This window comes from Mchenga conophoros, linkage group LG17 (genome assembly GCF_057382185.1).
Source record: "Mchenga conophoros isolate Kocher_MC1m ecotype Shallow Benthic linkage group LG17, M_conophoros_male_GT1.1, whole genome shotgun sequence".
In the NCBI taxonomy this organism is placed as follows: domain Eukaryota; kingdom Metazoa; phylum Chordata; class Actinopteri; order Cichliformes; family Cichlidae; genus Mchenga; species Mchenga conophoros.
In genome coordinates, this window is record NC_140542.1 from 26,845,513 (window position 1) to 26,860,417 (window position 14,905).

Consider the following 14,905-nt stretch of genomic DNA (forward strand, 5'->3'; position numbering starts at 1 on the left):
GCTATAAAAGAAATATGAATAATGAGGAAAAAATGATTTTGTGTAACTGAAATAGAAATTGATCAGCATTTCTGCTTCTAATTTTAATAACAAGAAATTTTCAGATTATTAGACCCACAGTAAGTTTTTTTTTTTTGTGTGTGTGTGTGTGTGTGTTTTTGTAAAGGTATGAAGTTAATTCCTTTAACGCCTTATGTAGAAATCAACTGCCTGGTTTTGCTTCACCCACCTGCACCGGAGCCATATCTGAACTGCGGCTTGTCATGATTTAGAGAGAAATGTTCTGTCAAAGCTTTTTTGCTCTCCAACCACAAATTCACTTCACCTGCTATGTGGAAAGGCAGTAGGCTGAGTATAATTTAAATTACCTGTAATTAATGACACCTGAATGCCTTTCATGTTTTGACAGAACGAATAAGTAATTATTTCCAAGCTCGGCTCAAGGCTTCGCTTCAGGGATGCTAGCGTGTCTCTGTCAGATAGTTGCTGAAATATCTCGATAGCTATCTGATGGTCTGCCATGATAATGTCTACAGCTATTTATGGTGCCCAGAAGATAAACTGTAATAATTTCACACTATTTCCTCTCCCTATGGGGTATGCAAATACATGCAAAACTAATGAGGGAGCTCCTTTTTTGAAAGGCACTCTAATCAGATAAACTAAGGTGGGAAACACAGTAAACATCATACCTGTGCAACGCAGGCATGTTTGCAGGCTGATGTTAGCTCAAAGCACTGCTGTGCCTCATTTGCTAAAACATGCGTGTAAGGTCAGCAGGCATAATAATAATTTGGTCCCTGCCACTGTGTTACTTTAAGTATATCGTAAGTGTATCGTAAGTGTATTGCCTCAACTTCTTCTATTTTTTATTATATGTTTTTTTTAATTTAATGAGAAATAAAATCTTAATAAATTGTATTTTGTTGGTTGTACAAAAGTCTTTTCTTTTGACCTGGTTCTGTTTTTATTGTGATTTTCTTTTTCTCTGTGCACATAATTTGATTCAGCAGTGTATTTGTGATGTATTCACCAAATGACATTTTCCACCACAGAATTGAAAATTTTGTAAACAAAAAACCCAAAAAAATAAAAAGTAAGCAGACAGACAAGGGTCTGTTTGAGAGATCAGAATATTTAATAATCAGAGATAAAATAAGGTTGAGTGAAAAGTCGAGCAAGGAGGAGAATCTAAAGCTGATTTTGTGTTTGATAATTGTTTTGCAAAGTGGAAAAAGAAAAAAGAAACGTAGATTAGTTGTATATCCTTGTAAATATTTCCAGGATCATATGACCTATGTTATTTCAGCTCCCGGTGATTTTAATTACTTACTGATTCCTGGTAATTTGATCTATAATAATGCAGTTTATCTGGCAAATAATAAGTAATGAAAGCTTTAAAATAAATGGATCAATATTTCCATCCGAAATATGACGGAGTAGAAGCAGGAAAGAGCATCAAAGTACATTTAACCTGTAGTTTAATGCTCACATAAATGTACTAAGTTACATTTCTACTGGTCCTATCCATGCCCTCATCCAATGTTGTTGAGCATGCTAGGTTAATAGCGCTCTAATCAAAAAACCACTGGCTGGGTAAATGGACTGATTGTTAAAGCTTTTATACTCTACCTGTGCTTTATAAGCACTTTTATCTATATCTAAGTGCTCTCTATCTAACGTTCACACTCTGAGGGGAACTGCCGGGGGTTCAGCATCTTGCCCAAGAATACTTTGGCATGCAGAGGTTCAATCCCTGCAGAGAAGCCAAGGATTGAAGTCCCCACTTTCCCCAGCTGATTAGTAGATGATGCGCTCTACTTCCTGAGCCAGACCCAAAAGGATCGGCCAATCGTACTTCAGGGGATAGGTGCCCCACCTCACTCCACCCCTCATAAACACACTCCTATTGGAGGGCAAGGATCAGCAGAAAACTGTTCACATATCTAAATGAAGGTGAAATCAAGTTCCATGGGGACGTGTGCATAGATAAAATATTCTTTCCTACTTAAGCCTTTCTAATTTTCTCTGACACTATTTGCTGTACGCAGGAAGACAGGAAAAATTCTGCATTTGATCAAATTTAGGTTAAAAAGAAGATAAAATGTGATTGTGTTCATGTGACATTATGCATGGTTGAAGACCAGAATGATTCAGACTCACTGCAGTCAAATTAACAGAGCTCTTTTCGTCTCTGTGTGATAAAGCCTGTATAGATAGTGACAAATATCACGAAATCTTGTGGATCCGATTAAGCAGCCAAAGATATGCTGTTAAGCCAGAAGATTTCCTGCTTAATTTACATGAAAATAGCAGCTGGAATGGTTTATCTGTAGTTTCCACATTTCACACATAACTTGCGTCTTGCGTTACCTGTAAACAATGCCTTTCACGACACACAAATACATGCTGGCAGTTTCTGATAAACCTTTTTGCCTCAAAGGCTTCTGTCGAGCCAGTTTTTCACATGGAGATTAAATCGTGGCTGAGCACACCTAAACAATTAAAGCTGCCATTTGTTTATGCTCCGAGCTGCGGCCTGCTATCAGCTCAGGCACTTTATCATCTCCAGGGCCTATATGTAGCATGTGGTTGTGGCGCGTTGGAGATGGAGTATGTGGGGAAATGAAAGGAGATCTGTTGCAGGCCACAGGCCCCTACACATTCTCTGATGTGGCTTTAAGACTTCCTAGGAAATGTGAGGCCTCCTGGGATAGCGCTTAAGTGGTCTCTAGAGTTTTGCGAGCGTGTGTTGGGAGTGTGAATGAGTGCATGTGTCTGTAGCATACTGTATCTGGGTGTTTTTTGTTTTGTTTTGTTTTCTTCCTGTAGCTATATTGTTGATCTCTTTCTTCCTTTGAGGCATGAGGATCCAGTTTTCAAGGAATCAGGGGGGTGTCGCAGAAATCGAAAGAACACACCGTATCGCACAGGCAATTTGTTTCCATGGGCCGTGCCTGCTGATATGATTTTGTCTTTCAAATTTCACTTCTGCTTTACAACTGTGAAACACACAAGCTTTAAAACACACTGCTTTCTCATAGCCTGTTATCAGTCCTGCTCAAACAAGGTGCTGGCTCATGAGATAAACAGTGAACTATTATCTCTGCCATCTTTAGTTCTGTGTGCTCTTGAGTGGGTTCAGTTGGAGAAAAATGTTAATGTTCATGGGTATTCAATATCATATCCCCTTTTTCTTTTTGTTAAGTGAATAAGGCTGCAAAGAGGCTCAGCCCCTCTCATCTGCAGCCTGTTATGGCGGAGCGGGAAGATGACATCATATTGGTCTCAGCAGCGGCTGGTAATTGGCTCTCTCTCCTCCTCCAGCGGTACGGGCCAAACAGAACACACAAGTGGAGCTAGGCAATGCGAGTCAGATGCTCTGGGTTTTTCCAGAGTGGCTGGTGGGGCCTCAGTGCAGACTCGAAGCCAAGAGGCCTCGCAGAAGGGGTGTGCTGGTCCAACTGTAAATGTCAGAAATGAATGAAGGGCCTCAACTCAAAATGAAATCTGATATAATGCGCCGCAGGCCCAGCCCGTTTGATCTGCTGCATAATCCGCTGCTGCTCGTCTGGATCACTGACATTTGCTGCGATATGACATCGCAAAAGCATTTTCATGTGGACGCTCTTTCGAGAGCCAGCTTCAGCAAGCTCTCAGCCCACACAATGTTCCATTACAGTGAAAACTGAGCAGCTACACCTCTCTGGGCTGTAGAGGAGCTGCAGCCAGTGACTATTTGTAATATTATAATCAGCGCATGCTTTCTCAGTACTGAAGAAATTCACATGCTCTGCAATGCGGATGCATTCCTGACGACGGATGATGTAAAGCTCCACAAGGCTTTATCCTAAAATTCCCAGCACATGTCAATAACATCTGGAAATGAGCTTAAACCTGTGCAGGTTCAGATGCGAATCCCATCAGCAGGAGAATAACACACAAAAACAAATAATCCTATTAAGTTTTTTAGGCAGCTGTTTGATGTGGCAACATGGGCAAAGTGTAATTGGTTGCAGTGAGTCTGTGAATGAGACCTGCTTCGGCCCCGAGGGCGCTCCCACACGCAGCATGTGGCCCGACCTGAGTTGTTGGATACGTCTGTTGTAATAAAGCACAGTCGTTATCTTTTATGGCGGCCGGTCAGTTGTGCCACCATGTTTCCTGCCACAGAGGCGGTTGTACGAAAAACAAAGGTGCGCTGATCATTTGATTACAGAGGATTACATAAACCTCTCTGTTATCATCTAACAGAAAAAGTTGTGAGAACATGTTGGCTGTCTTAAGCCAAGTGTGGGAAAACATGCGCTCCTGGTGTGTTTAAAAGAGGGTGCAGTGCTCAGCGTGTTGGCACGTGCCCGCCCGCCTGTCTGTTGACTATTGTTGTTTCCCCACATCAGTGGCAGATAAATGGATGTCAGTTGTGAAAGGAAGGTCACAGTGCAGTTGTAGGTGGTGAGAACATCAACAGAGTTCCTGTCAGGGCCGAGATGCAACTCAGCGTCTGTGGGTAAAACGACTGACTGAGCAAAAAGTGTGAGACAAGCTGCTCTGCTTGGAATGAGTCTGAGTGCTTTCATTCTCAGTGCTCTGTCAGGTCCTGCACTGAGCTGTGAAGAGGTGCATGGCAATAACACAGTGTAGGTGTTGTAAAAAATAAATGCTTTTTTCCCCAATTTTTTTTGCTTCAGTAGGTTTCTGCAGAAACACACTGGCCTTAAAGGTGATTAAAGATCGATCAGTAATCATTTCCAAAGCTGGGTTTAAAGTTTAAAGCTCTGCCTTTGTAATGTTTAAAGCGGTGTTTTATTATTCTTCACCCACAAGGGGCAGCAGAGCAGGCTTTGAAGGAAACACTGGTGCATTTTCGCTCCACTGTAGTTGTTGTGGTGAGCATATTAGCAAAAAGCTGTTATGTCCACGCCCTCTCTTTCTTTATGTCACCCCGCCTATAGCCCCATTCTCCTCCTGCGGGAAAATCAGCAGCCAGATGTTAATTAAAACAATGCACTGCAGTGGCCCTGAAAGATAGAGGACTGCTGACCTCCTCGCGTACATCTATGTCAGTGAATGAATAAATAAGCTACTTCAAGAAAAAACCGAGGGACACAGAAAGAGAAAAGAACGCTGAATTTGCTTGAAAAACCCTCAAACAAGTGTAACGTCAGTAAGCATAAACTGAGAGAAGTGTCTGGTAAAACATTCATGCTGCAGTTCTGGGTGTGAAACATTTTACTGTAATCATGAATGAGCTTTTTCACTTCCTGCAATAAGTCATCTGAGGACAGAGAGTTCATTTTGAATGGCGTCTCGGCTCCACTTAAATTCCACAAGAATCTGGTCAGAGCTGAAACTTAAGCGGAAAAAGTCCCCGTGTAGCTTATTTTTCATTTTCTGCTGCTACTGATGCGCATTTCCCAGGACATCCTCACTGCCTCTCAGCTGGTGAGCTAGCTGTCCAGGCATAAACTGTGCCTGAGGGAGGAAATGATTCTAGCATGAGGGAATGTGTTATCGTTTTCTCCTTCTTGTGCGTGCTCCTCTTAACCAGCTGAGTGTTATATGTTTATGTTGCTTATCTGCAAAAAGAGAAAGAAGCACATTTCACAGCTTGGGCGAGGGTGACTTGTGTCTTCTGCACTTCTTCTTCTTTTCTTTTTTTTAAGAATTGGACATTTCCTTGTGTCTCGTCAGTGCGATTAGTCCAGACAGGACATGTGCACTGAAATATCAAATGTCTTGTAGGCTGTCGTCTGACTGCACAGTGCAGTCCATATCATGTTCCCCATCCGTGAAAGGCTGCTCTTTGAAGGAAGTAGACCAAGCTGTTGTTGGGCATTAATACCTTTGTTGTTCCTTTCTGTTAAACAGCAATATTTGCAGTCACAGCCCAGTTAGTACACTTTCATGTCATGTCTGTTTGCCCTGAGGATGCACGCCTAATTTTTTCTAACAGCAACGTTGAGCCTCTCTAGCCGACTTCGAATCAGCTCCCTGAGGTGTGTTTATATCAAAAATGCATGCTGAATGGAAGAGACAAAGCGGTTGAGAAAGAGTCTCGGTGGCAAAGTTGCAAAACCATAACTTTGTGACTTTTTTTTGCTGAGCTTAAGTAATGCTGCATTATGTAAAACATTTATGTTGTTTGGCCACAGTGTAGAAATTCTAAAGAATGTTTTAGTGTTCATTTATGAGAGCATGGTCATGCGTCTGTGCTTGAAATTTATATGGTCCAAGAAAATTTACCAGGTATCTGAGGTTTTTTTTTTCCAGATGGCTGATCCTCATGATGTCATTGACTCAGTGGAAGCAAACCTCACTTCGTGGCAGTACAAAGGGAATTCCGACAGCATTTCAGAAAGCGTCAGGCACTGTCCCAAAAGGGGATCCTACAAACTTCTGTGAGAAAGGAAATGCCAGATGAAAAGATCCCCAGGTTGACCTTGAACGTCTTGTAGTGCCACTCCACCTGATACTCTAAGCTGGGCTTTGTTTGGATTAAAAGACAGCGCAAGCGCGTGAATGTTCTCTTCCTGTTTTCCAGATCTTAGAAATCTTAGATAATATGAAGGATTCTTGCATTTTAGTTAGGTAATAAATATATTTTGTACTCAATATAATTACTATAATCCAAGATATTTGCATTTAAAATGTGTCCCATCATTACTGGACATACTCAAAGCCAGGTTTGTTTGTGACTACTTTATTTATTGAGACGTTAAGATGCCAAATTTAACATTTGACTGCACAATAAAAAGAAAAAAGTTTTTTTGTTTTGTTTTTACATAAACAAGGCTGTTCTGGCTCCTTAAGAGTCACCACTCATGTTATGTAGTGTTATACAAGTTCATGCGATCTTTATTCGTTTCTGGCACACTGTTCATTTTATTTTGACATTCTACCGGAAGTGCTACTTCTCATTACTTCCTGTCTAACGGGAGAAGGACAGTTTGCTACTCCTGTGCCTGCCTATGCTACCTCTTAAGCCAGCACAGTCTGTAAGTTGGCAGTATTGTTGTGTTTTATGTTAGCACTAACTGCCGTGTGTTGTTTGTGATATTTTGAGAAAGCAAATTGACTCGATGTGCTTTATTAGTCATTAGCCTAAACGCTAATTAGCGCTAGCTAACCGCTAACGTTAGCTTGTTAGCTTGTTTCGTTCTGCTTTGCTTTGCATAGTAACAGGTCATAGCATCTTCTAATTGTAAGAATGTTTGCTTATATTAGCTCACATGGGATATTTTGTGTTTGTTTACAGTTTTACCATTCATTCATTCATGTATTTCGACAAAGCCATGCTATGCATCCAATCAAATAAATCCACCAGAAAGGAACAACGGTGTGGTTTTTTCTACATGGGATGATGGTTGTCTGTCTGCCTAGTTAAGTGCGAGGGCAGAACAGTAAAAAGACTGGCGAAACGGCTACTTCAGGAGGCAGTCTTCCAGACATCTGACCCAGACGCCACTATGCTGTCAGCAGAGGAGGAGCAGCTGGAGGTACGGTCCACCTGCTCTGGATCTACATCCAGATCCCGCAGCTCACTCGCCAAAGCAGCAGTCGAAGCACGGGCAAAGGCCGAAGCAGCACGCGCCAGAGCAGAGTTTACACGACGGGAGATTGAGGTGAAAATGAGGCAAGCAGAGTTAAGTGCTACATTAGAAGCACTAAAAGAAGAAAAGGAAGCAGAAGCTGCGCTCGCTGAAGCCAATGTATTTGAAGCAGCAATAGCAGAGGAGCTTCCAGCTTCAACCCAGTCATACAGACTACAGAGTTATCTTGGATATTCTTCACCAGAGCATCGCAGAGAAGACTTGCCGGACCCCAAACACTTTACGCCGATAAAACAATGTGACATCAGTCCAATCCCCGATCCAGCCACTTCACCTCAATATGTCCCACAGGTAAATCAACAGGACATCAAATATGAGATTGGCAGCCATCTGACACCAGCTGCTGATACCCAAGAAAAATGTGGCCAAAGGTATGTAAGTACCACACCGCAACCTATGAGCTTTTCCCCTTACACTCCACCTTTCCAGCCAACGCAAATCAACAACGGGAACAGTGACTTTGCTAATCTCGCTAAGTTTCTGGCAAAAAGAGAATTGGTGGCAGACGGTCTGACAAAGTTTACGGACAGAGCAGAGGACTACTGGGCATGGAGAGCTTCTTTCTGTAACGCTATTGAAGGGTTAAGCTTAAAGCCTAGCGAACAGTTAGATTTGCTCACCCGGTGGCTTGGAGAAGAGTCGTCTAAGCATGCCAAACGTATACGCTCTGTCCATCTCAACAATCCAGCAGAGGGCCTACGTCGAGTTTGGACACGGCTACAAGAATGTTATGGCACCCCAGAGGCTATTGAGAAGTCGCTCCTTGACAGACTTGAACGCTTTCCTAGAGTGTCAAACAAAGACCCCCAGAATCTCAGAGAACTTGGCGACCTACTTTCTGAAATTGATGCAGCCAAATCAGACGGCTCTTTACCTGGGCTAGTGTATTTGGACACATCACGTGGCATTGCCCCGATAGTTGATAAGTTGCCAACAAATCTTCAAGACAGGTGGATGTCAGAGGGGACTAAATACAAGCAGAGACATGATGTATATTTCCCTCCATTCTCATTCTTCTGTCGCTTCATACAAGATGAAGCGAAAATGAGAAACGACCCCAGTTTTAAGTCTACTGTATCAGGTCCCACATCCTATCCAACAACTCACGACAACCACTATACAAGATTTGCCAAGTCAAGACCACCTGTTGCCGTCCACAAAACAGAGGTAAACAAAACTCACAAACCAAACTTAGGCAGCACGAGTGAGTTCACAAACAAACTGTGTCCCATCCACAAGAAACCGCACCCGTTAAAGAAGTGTAGAGGTTTCAGGGAAAAGACACTAGATGAGCGTAAGGCATACCTCAGGGAACACAACATCTGTTTTAGGTGCTGCAATTCCTCAGCTCACCAAGCTAAAGACTGTAAGGAAGAGATTACTTGCCTAGAGTGCAACAGCAACAAACACGTTGCAGCGCTGCATGCAGGTCCAGCTCCATGGACACAAAACACAAAAGCTCAAAACATTGCCCCAGACCAGGACAGGGAGGAGCATGGCGGGGAGAGTAGCCTAGACTTGGAGACTAGCTCAGCATGCACTCAAGTTTGTGGGGACTTAGGTGGGGGGCGTTCCTGCTCCAAAATATGTCAAGCCTACATTTATCCAAAGGGGCATCCAGACAAAAAGGTCAAGGTTTACGCTATCATAGATGACCAGAGCAATAGGTCATTAGCGAAGTCAAATCTTTTCGACACCTTTGGCATCCCAATGAGCAACCTAGCGCCATACACACTTAAGACATGTACAGGGGTTTCCACTACAAATGGCCGCTTAGCTGAGAACCTCTTTATACAGTCTGTTGATGGCCAGTTCAGCTCTCCTCTGCCTTCTTTGCTCGAGTGTGACTCACTCCCAGACAACAAGAATGAAATACCAACGCAAGAGATTGCCCTAGCCCATCAACACCTCAAACACCTAGCAGATCATATGCAGCCCCTAGACCCTGAGGCTGACATTATGTTGCTGTTAGGCCGAGACATAATACAAGTGCACAAAGTGTATGAACGAGTGAATGGACCAGTCAATGCTCCATTTGCCCAGAGACTTGCACTTGGGTGGGTTATTGTAGGTGATGTATGCCTAGGAGGAGCCCATAAGCCAGCCATCATAGGCACATACAGAACGAGTGTTCTAGAGAACGGGCATCCAAGTCTCCTAACACCCTGTCAAAACAGCTTTCATGTCAAAGAGCAGTCACACAACAAATCCTGGAACACTCACAGTTCATGTCAAATAGGGAAACACATATTCCAGCAAAGTGAAAAGGACGAGGAGCTAGCCCCTTCCTTTGAGGACCAAGCCTTTCTAGAAATTATGGAAAGAGACTTTTACCAAGACGATGCAAATAGCTGGACAGCTCCACTTCCTTTCCGTACACCGAGAACCCACCTCCCAAACAACAGAAACCAAGCACTCAGCCGCTTAGAGTCGTTGCGCCGCACATTAAATAAACGCCCTGAGATGGAGAGACATTTTATGGATTTTATGCAGGGGTTGTTTGACAGGGATCACGCCGAACCAGCACCAGCTCTCGAAGAAGGAGAAGAATGCTGGTATCTGCCCTTCTTTGGCGTTTATCACCCGCAGAAGCCCGGGAACATCAGGGTGGTATTTGACTCAAGTGCTAAGTTTCAGGGAGTGTCCTTAAATGATGTGCTGCTCAAAGGTCCAAATATGAATAACAGTCTGATTGGGGTGCTCATCCGTTTCAGAGAAGAAACGGTGGCTGTCACAGCGGACATACAACAAATGTTCCACTGCTTTCAGGTGCGAGAAGACCACAGGAACTTCCTCCGGTTCCTTTGGTACCGCAACAATGACCCAAGAGAGCCAGTTGTCGAGTACAGAATGAAAGTGCACGTGTTCGGCAACAGCCCCTCTCCAGCGGTGGCAATTTTCGGTCTGAGAAAGGCAGCACACCTGTTCGACACACAGCACTATTCTGAGGCCAAACAGTTTGTTCAAAGACATTTCTATGTCGACGATGGACTCAAATCCCTCCCTACTGAGTCAGAGGCAATTAAGCTCCTCAAAGACACACAGGAGCTGCTCGCTGCGTCCAACCTGAGGCTCCACAAAATAGCTTCAAACAGCCCAAATGTCATGAAAGCATTCTCTACTGTAGACTTGGCAAGCGGGCTCAAGGACATAGATTTCAACACAGAGTTTCCTCCAATGCAGAGAAGCTTAGGAGTATGTTGGGACATTGAAGGCGACACCTTCACATTCAGAGTCTCTCAAGCCGAAAAGCCTTACACGAAAAGAGGTGTTCTGTCCACTATCAACAGCCTTTTTGACCCGCTGGGGTTTGCAGTGCCAGTGAGCATCAAGGGGAGGGCACTGTTGCGGGAGCTGACAAAAGAGACTTGTGGGTGGGATGAGACTCTTCCAGAGGGCATGTTTAAGGAGTGGTCAGAATGGAAGAATGCTCTCAAACAACTCGAGCAAATCCGTATCCCAAGGCCATACTGCCCCCTCTCCTTTCTTGGTGCGAAGCACAGAGAAATCTGTGTCTTCTGTGATGCATCAACCCAGGCTATTGCAGCCGTGGCTTACCTGAAGTTAACGAACAAAAATGGTGAGACAGCGTTTGCGTTCATATTCGGGAAAGCCAAACTTGCCCCCAAGCCCGATCTTACCATTCCCAGGCTCGAGCTGTGTGCATCGGTGTTAGCGGTGGAAGTTGGGGAACTAATCAGAGATGAAATGGACATTCAGATTAGTAACATGCGCTTCTTCTCCGACAGCAAAGTCGTTCTTGGCTATATCTACAATGAGGCAAGAAGATTTCACGTTTTCGTGAACAACCGGGTGCAACGCATCAGACGAGCAACAGTACCAACTCAGTGGGGCTATGTACCCTCGGTGCACAACCCGGCCGATCACGGATCCAGATCTCTACCTGCCGAAAAACTGTTGTCCAGCACATGGTTGAAAGGGCCGGAGTTTCCCTTAAAGCCCTTACAGAGCAACTCATCAGGTACATTCCAACTTCAAAACCCCGACTCAGACATTGAAGTTCGTCCCTTGATCACTGCCACCATTCAAACATCATACCCCTGTTTAAAGACTGCAAACTTAGAATCTTTCTCCAGCTGGCAGTCCCTTACCAGGGCAGTTGCACGTTTGGCACACATTGCACGCACCTTTAAGGTAAAGCAATCAGGCGGACAATGTAAGGGATGGCATATATGTCATGAACTCACTACCTCAGATTTTGAGCAAGCAAGAGAGACGGTTATAAAAGCAGTCCAACAAGAAAGCTTCCCAGAGGAGCTCAAACAAATAGAGTCAAGGAAGGACATCCCAAAGAAAAGCCCTCTCTTAAAGCTTTCTCCCTACCTTGACAAATCAGGCCTCCTGAGGCTTGGCGGACGCCTTCTTCATTCTGACCTTGAGTCCGCAGAAAAACACCCCTTGATTATGCCGCACAAACACCATGTAACTAACCTGTTAGTCCGCTATTACCATGAAAGGGTCAGGCACCAGGGGCGTCATCTTACAGAGGGTGCTTTAAGATCCGCAGGTTACTGGGTCTTAGGAGGTAAACGCCAGATCAGCAGCCTCATTTACTCATGCGTAGTTTGTCGCAAGCTAAGGGGAGTAACACAGTTCCAAAAAATGTCAGATCTTCCTGCAGAACGCCTTAGTGCTGAGCCTCCATTCTCTTACGTAGGCATAGATGTGTTCGGGCCATGGTCTGTTGCCTCTCGTCGTACTCGGGGCGGACTTGCCAGCAGCAAACGATGGGCAGTGATGTTCACCTGCATGAGCACAAGGGCAGTTCACCTTGAGATCATAGAGGGGATGGACACGTCTAGCTTCATTAACGCTCTCCACAGGTTCTTTTCAGTCAGAGGACCTGCAAAGCAATTGAGATCGGATTGTGGAACTAACTTCACAGGAGCCTCCAGGGAGCTAGGGTTTGACAAAAGGATTCCTTGTGACCCACGTGTTAAATCCTTCCTAAATGATCATGGATGTAGTTGGGTCTTCAACCCTCCCTACTCTTCTCACATGGGGGGCAGTTGGGAGCGGATGATAGGAGTGGCACGTAAGATATTAGACTCCCAGCTCGCTCAACTTGGTTCCAGGCCCCTCACGCACGACGTCCTGATCACCTTCATGGCAGAGGTGGCCGCCATCATCAACGCACGGCCGCTGGTTCCAGTGTCAAGTGATCCCGATGTTCCGTGAATCCTTACTCCCGCCACACTCCTCACGCAAAAAGTTGGTGCACCTCCAACACCCTTAGGTGACTTCGGGGAGAAGGACCTCTACAGGCAACAGTGGAAAAGAGTTCAGAGTCTGGCCAACTCTTTCTGGCATCGCTGGCGTAAGGAGTACTTATCAACACTGCAATGCCGCCGCAAGTGGCATTCCACCAGACCAAACCTGCAGCAGGGGGATGTGGTCCTCCTGAAAGATCCTCTCGTGAAGAGAAATCAGTGGCCCATGGGGGTGATTGCAAAGGTTCATCCTAGTAGTGACGGACTTGTCAGGAAGGTAGAAGTCAAGGTGGTGAAAGATGGTAAAGCCAAAGTTTACTTTAGGCCAGTCACAGACGTTGTTCTTCTTGTATCAGCTGCTGTGCAACAAGTTTAGTTTGGGTACAAGTGTGACATCTTACCGATGTCAGGCGGGGAGTGTTCTGGCTCCTTAAGAGTCACCACTCATGTTATGTAGTGTTATACAAGTTCATGCGATCTTTATTCGTTTCTGGCACACTGTTCATTTTATTTTGACATTCTACCGGAAGTGCTACTTCTCATTACTTCCTGTCTAACGGGAGAAGGACAGTTTGCTACTCCTGTGCCTGCCTATGCTACCTCTTAAGCCAGCACAGTCTGTAAGTTGGCAGTATTGTTGTGTTTTATGTTAGCACTAACTGCCGTGTGTTGTTTGTGATATTTTGAGAAAGCAAATTGACTCAATGATGTGCTTTATTAGTCATTAGCCTAAACGCTAATTAGCGCTAGCTAACCGCTAACGTTAGCTTGTTAGCTTGTTTCGTTCTGCTTTGCTTTGCATAGTAACAGGTCATAGCATCTTCTAATTGTAAGAATGTTTGCTTATATTAGCTCACATGGGATATTTTGTGTTTGTTTACAGTTTTACCATTCATCCATTCATGTATTTCGACAAAGCCATGCTATGCATCCAATCAAATAAATCCACCAGAAAGGAACAACGGTGTGGTTTTTTCTACATGGGATGATGGTTGTCTGTCTGCCTAGTTAAGTGCGAGGGCAGAACAAAGGCAATATGTTAAAGTCTGATTAATCCTCTGATTTCTGGCTCTTTTCCACACCGTGTATTCTGCCGTGTCTCTAGATGGCGCTCCTCCCTGAGCCATGGTTCTGTTGGAGGTTTCTTCCTTTCAAAAGGGAGTTTTTCCTTCTCACTGTTGCCAAATGCTTTCTCATCGATTGTTATCTGATCGTTGGAGTTTTCTCTCTATTATTCTATGGTGTACCTTACAATATAAAGCACCTTCAGACAACAGGGGGCAAAATGATTTTGCGGGTTTTCTCTATATTATTGTAGCATTTTTATCTTACAATATAAAGCACCTAGAGGCAACTTTCATTGTGATTTGGTGCTGTACAAATCAAACCGAACTGAATTGGATTAAACACTCAGTATTGATCTGCTGCTTGAGTTTTTGCATGTCATGGTGCTGAATGCAAAGTGTGGAAATTATACCAACACACTTTATTTGTATTAGCAACAGACCGTGCGCAGGAAACCTTACACAGTGCAAACATACACACTCCCATTCACATCCGAGTACACAATCTGACAGCAGCCACTGAAAGGGTGTAGAGAAGAGCCGCACCTTGAGAGCCCCAACAACTTTTTTCATGTCTCGCAAACAGAAACAAGTCTCAAGCTTCTTCCTCCCACACAGCACATTTCACACATTCCACATGAATGTTTGCTTTTTTTTCTTTTTTTTTTTTTGGACTTTTTTTTTGCTTTACCAGGTCACGAGAATCAATCCAGTGCAGCATTTTGTGTCTCACCAGCTTCTGGAGATCACTCTACAAAGACTATTTATTTCATCTTGTGCAACTCCTTCTTTGCATAGTCATCGTTTTTTTTTCTGCAGTCCAATTGAAAGTCTTGCTTCTCCCTGTGAGTATTTATGTCCTCATGGGCTAACCATAAAGATAGCTTCCCCATGCTTTCATTTCCTCACTCACAGTGGGAATCCTGACCAAGGGCTTGAGCTCTGGTCATCGCTCCAACTACAACACGTCTCACTGCTTCCTGTTATCGGTGATTAC

General features: G+C 44.2%; 1 protein-coding gene across 1 annotated transcript; it reads left to right on the forward strand.

Moving 5' to 3' along the window:
- Positions 1 to 6,806: 6,806 nt before the first annotated feature.
- LOC146555587 (uncharacterized) lies at positions 6,807 to 13,774 on the forward strand. The gene is made up of 2 exons (XM_085250951.1): positions 6,807 to 6,998; positions 7,259 to 13,774. The coding sequence occupies exon 2, from the start codon at positions 7,470 to 7,472 to the stop codon at positions 12,810 to 12,812; it is 5,343 nt and encodes a 1,780-aa protein (XP_085107077.1). The 5' UTR covers positions 6,807 to 6,998; positions 7,259 to 7,469; the 3' UTR covers positions 12,813 to 13,774.
- Positions 13,775 to 14,905: the final 1,131 nt, after the last annotated feature.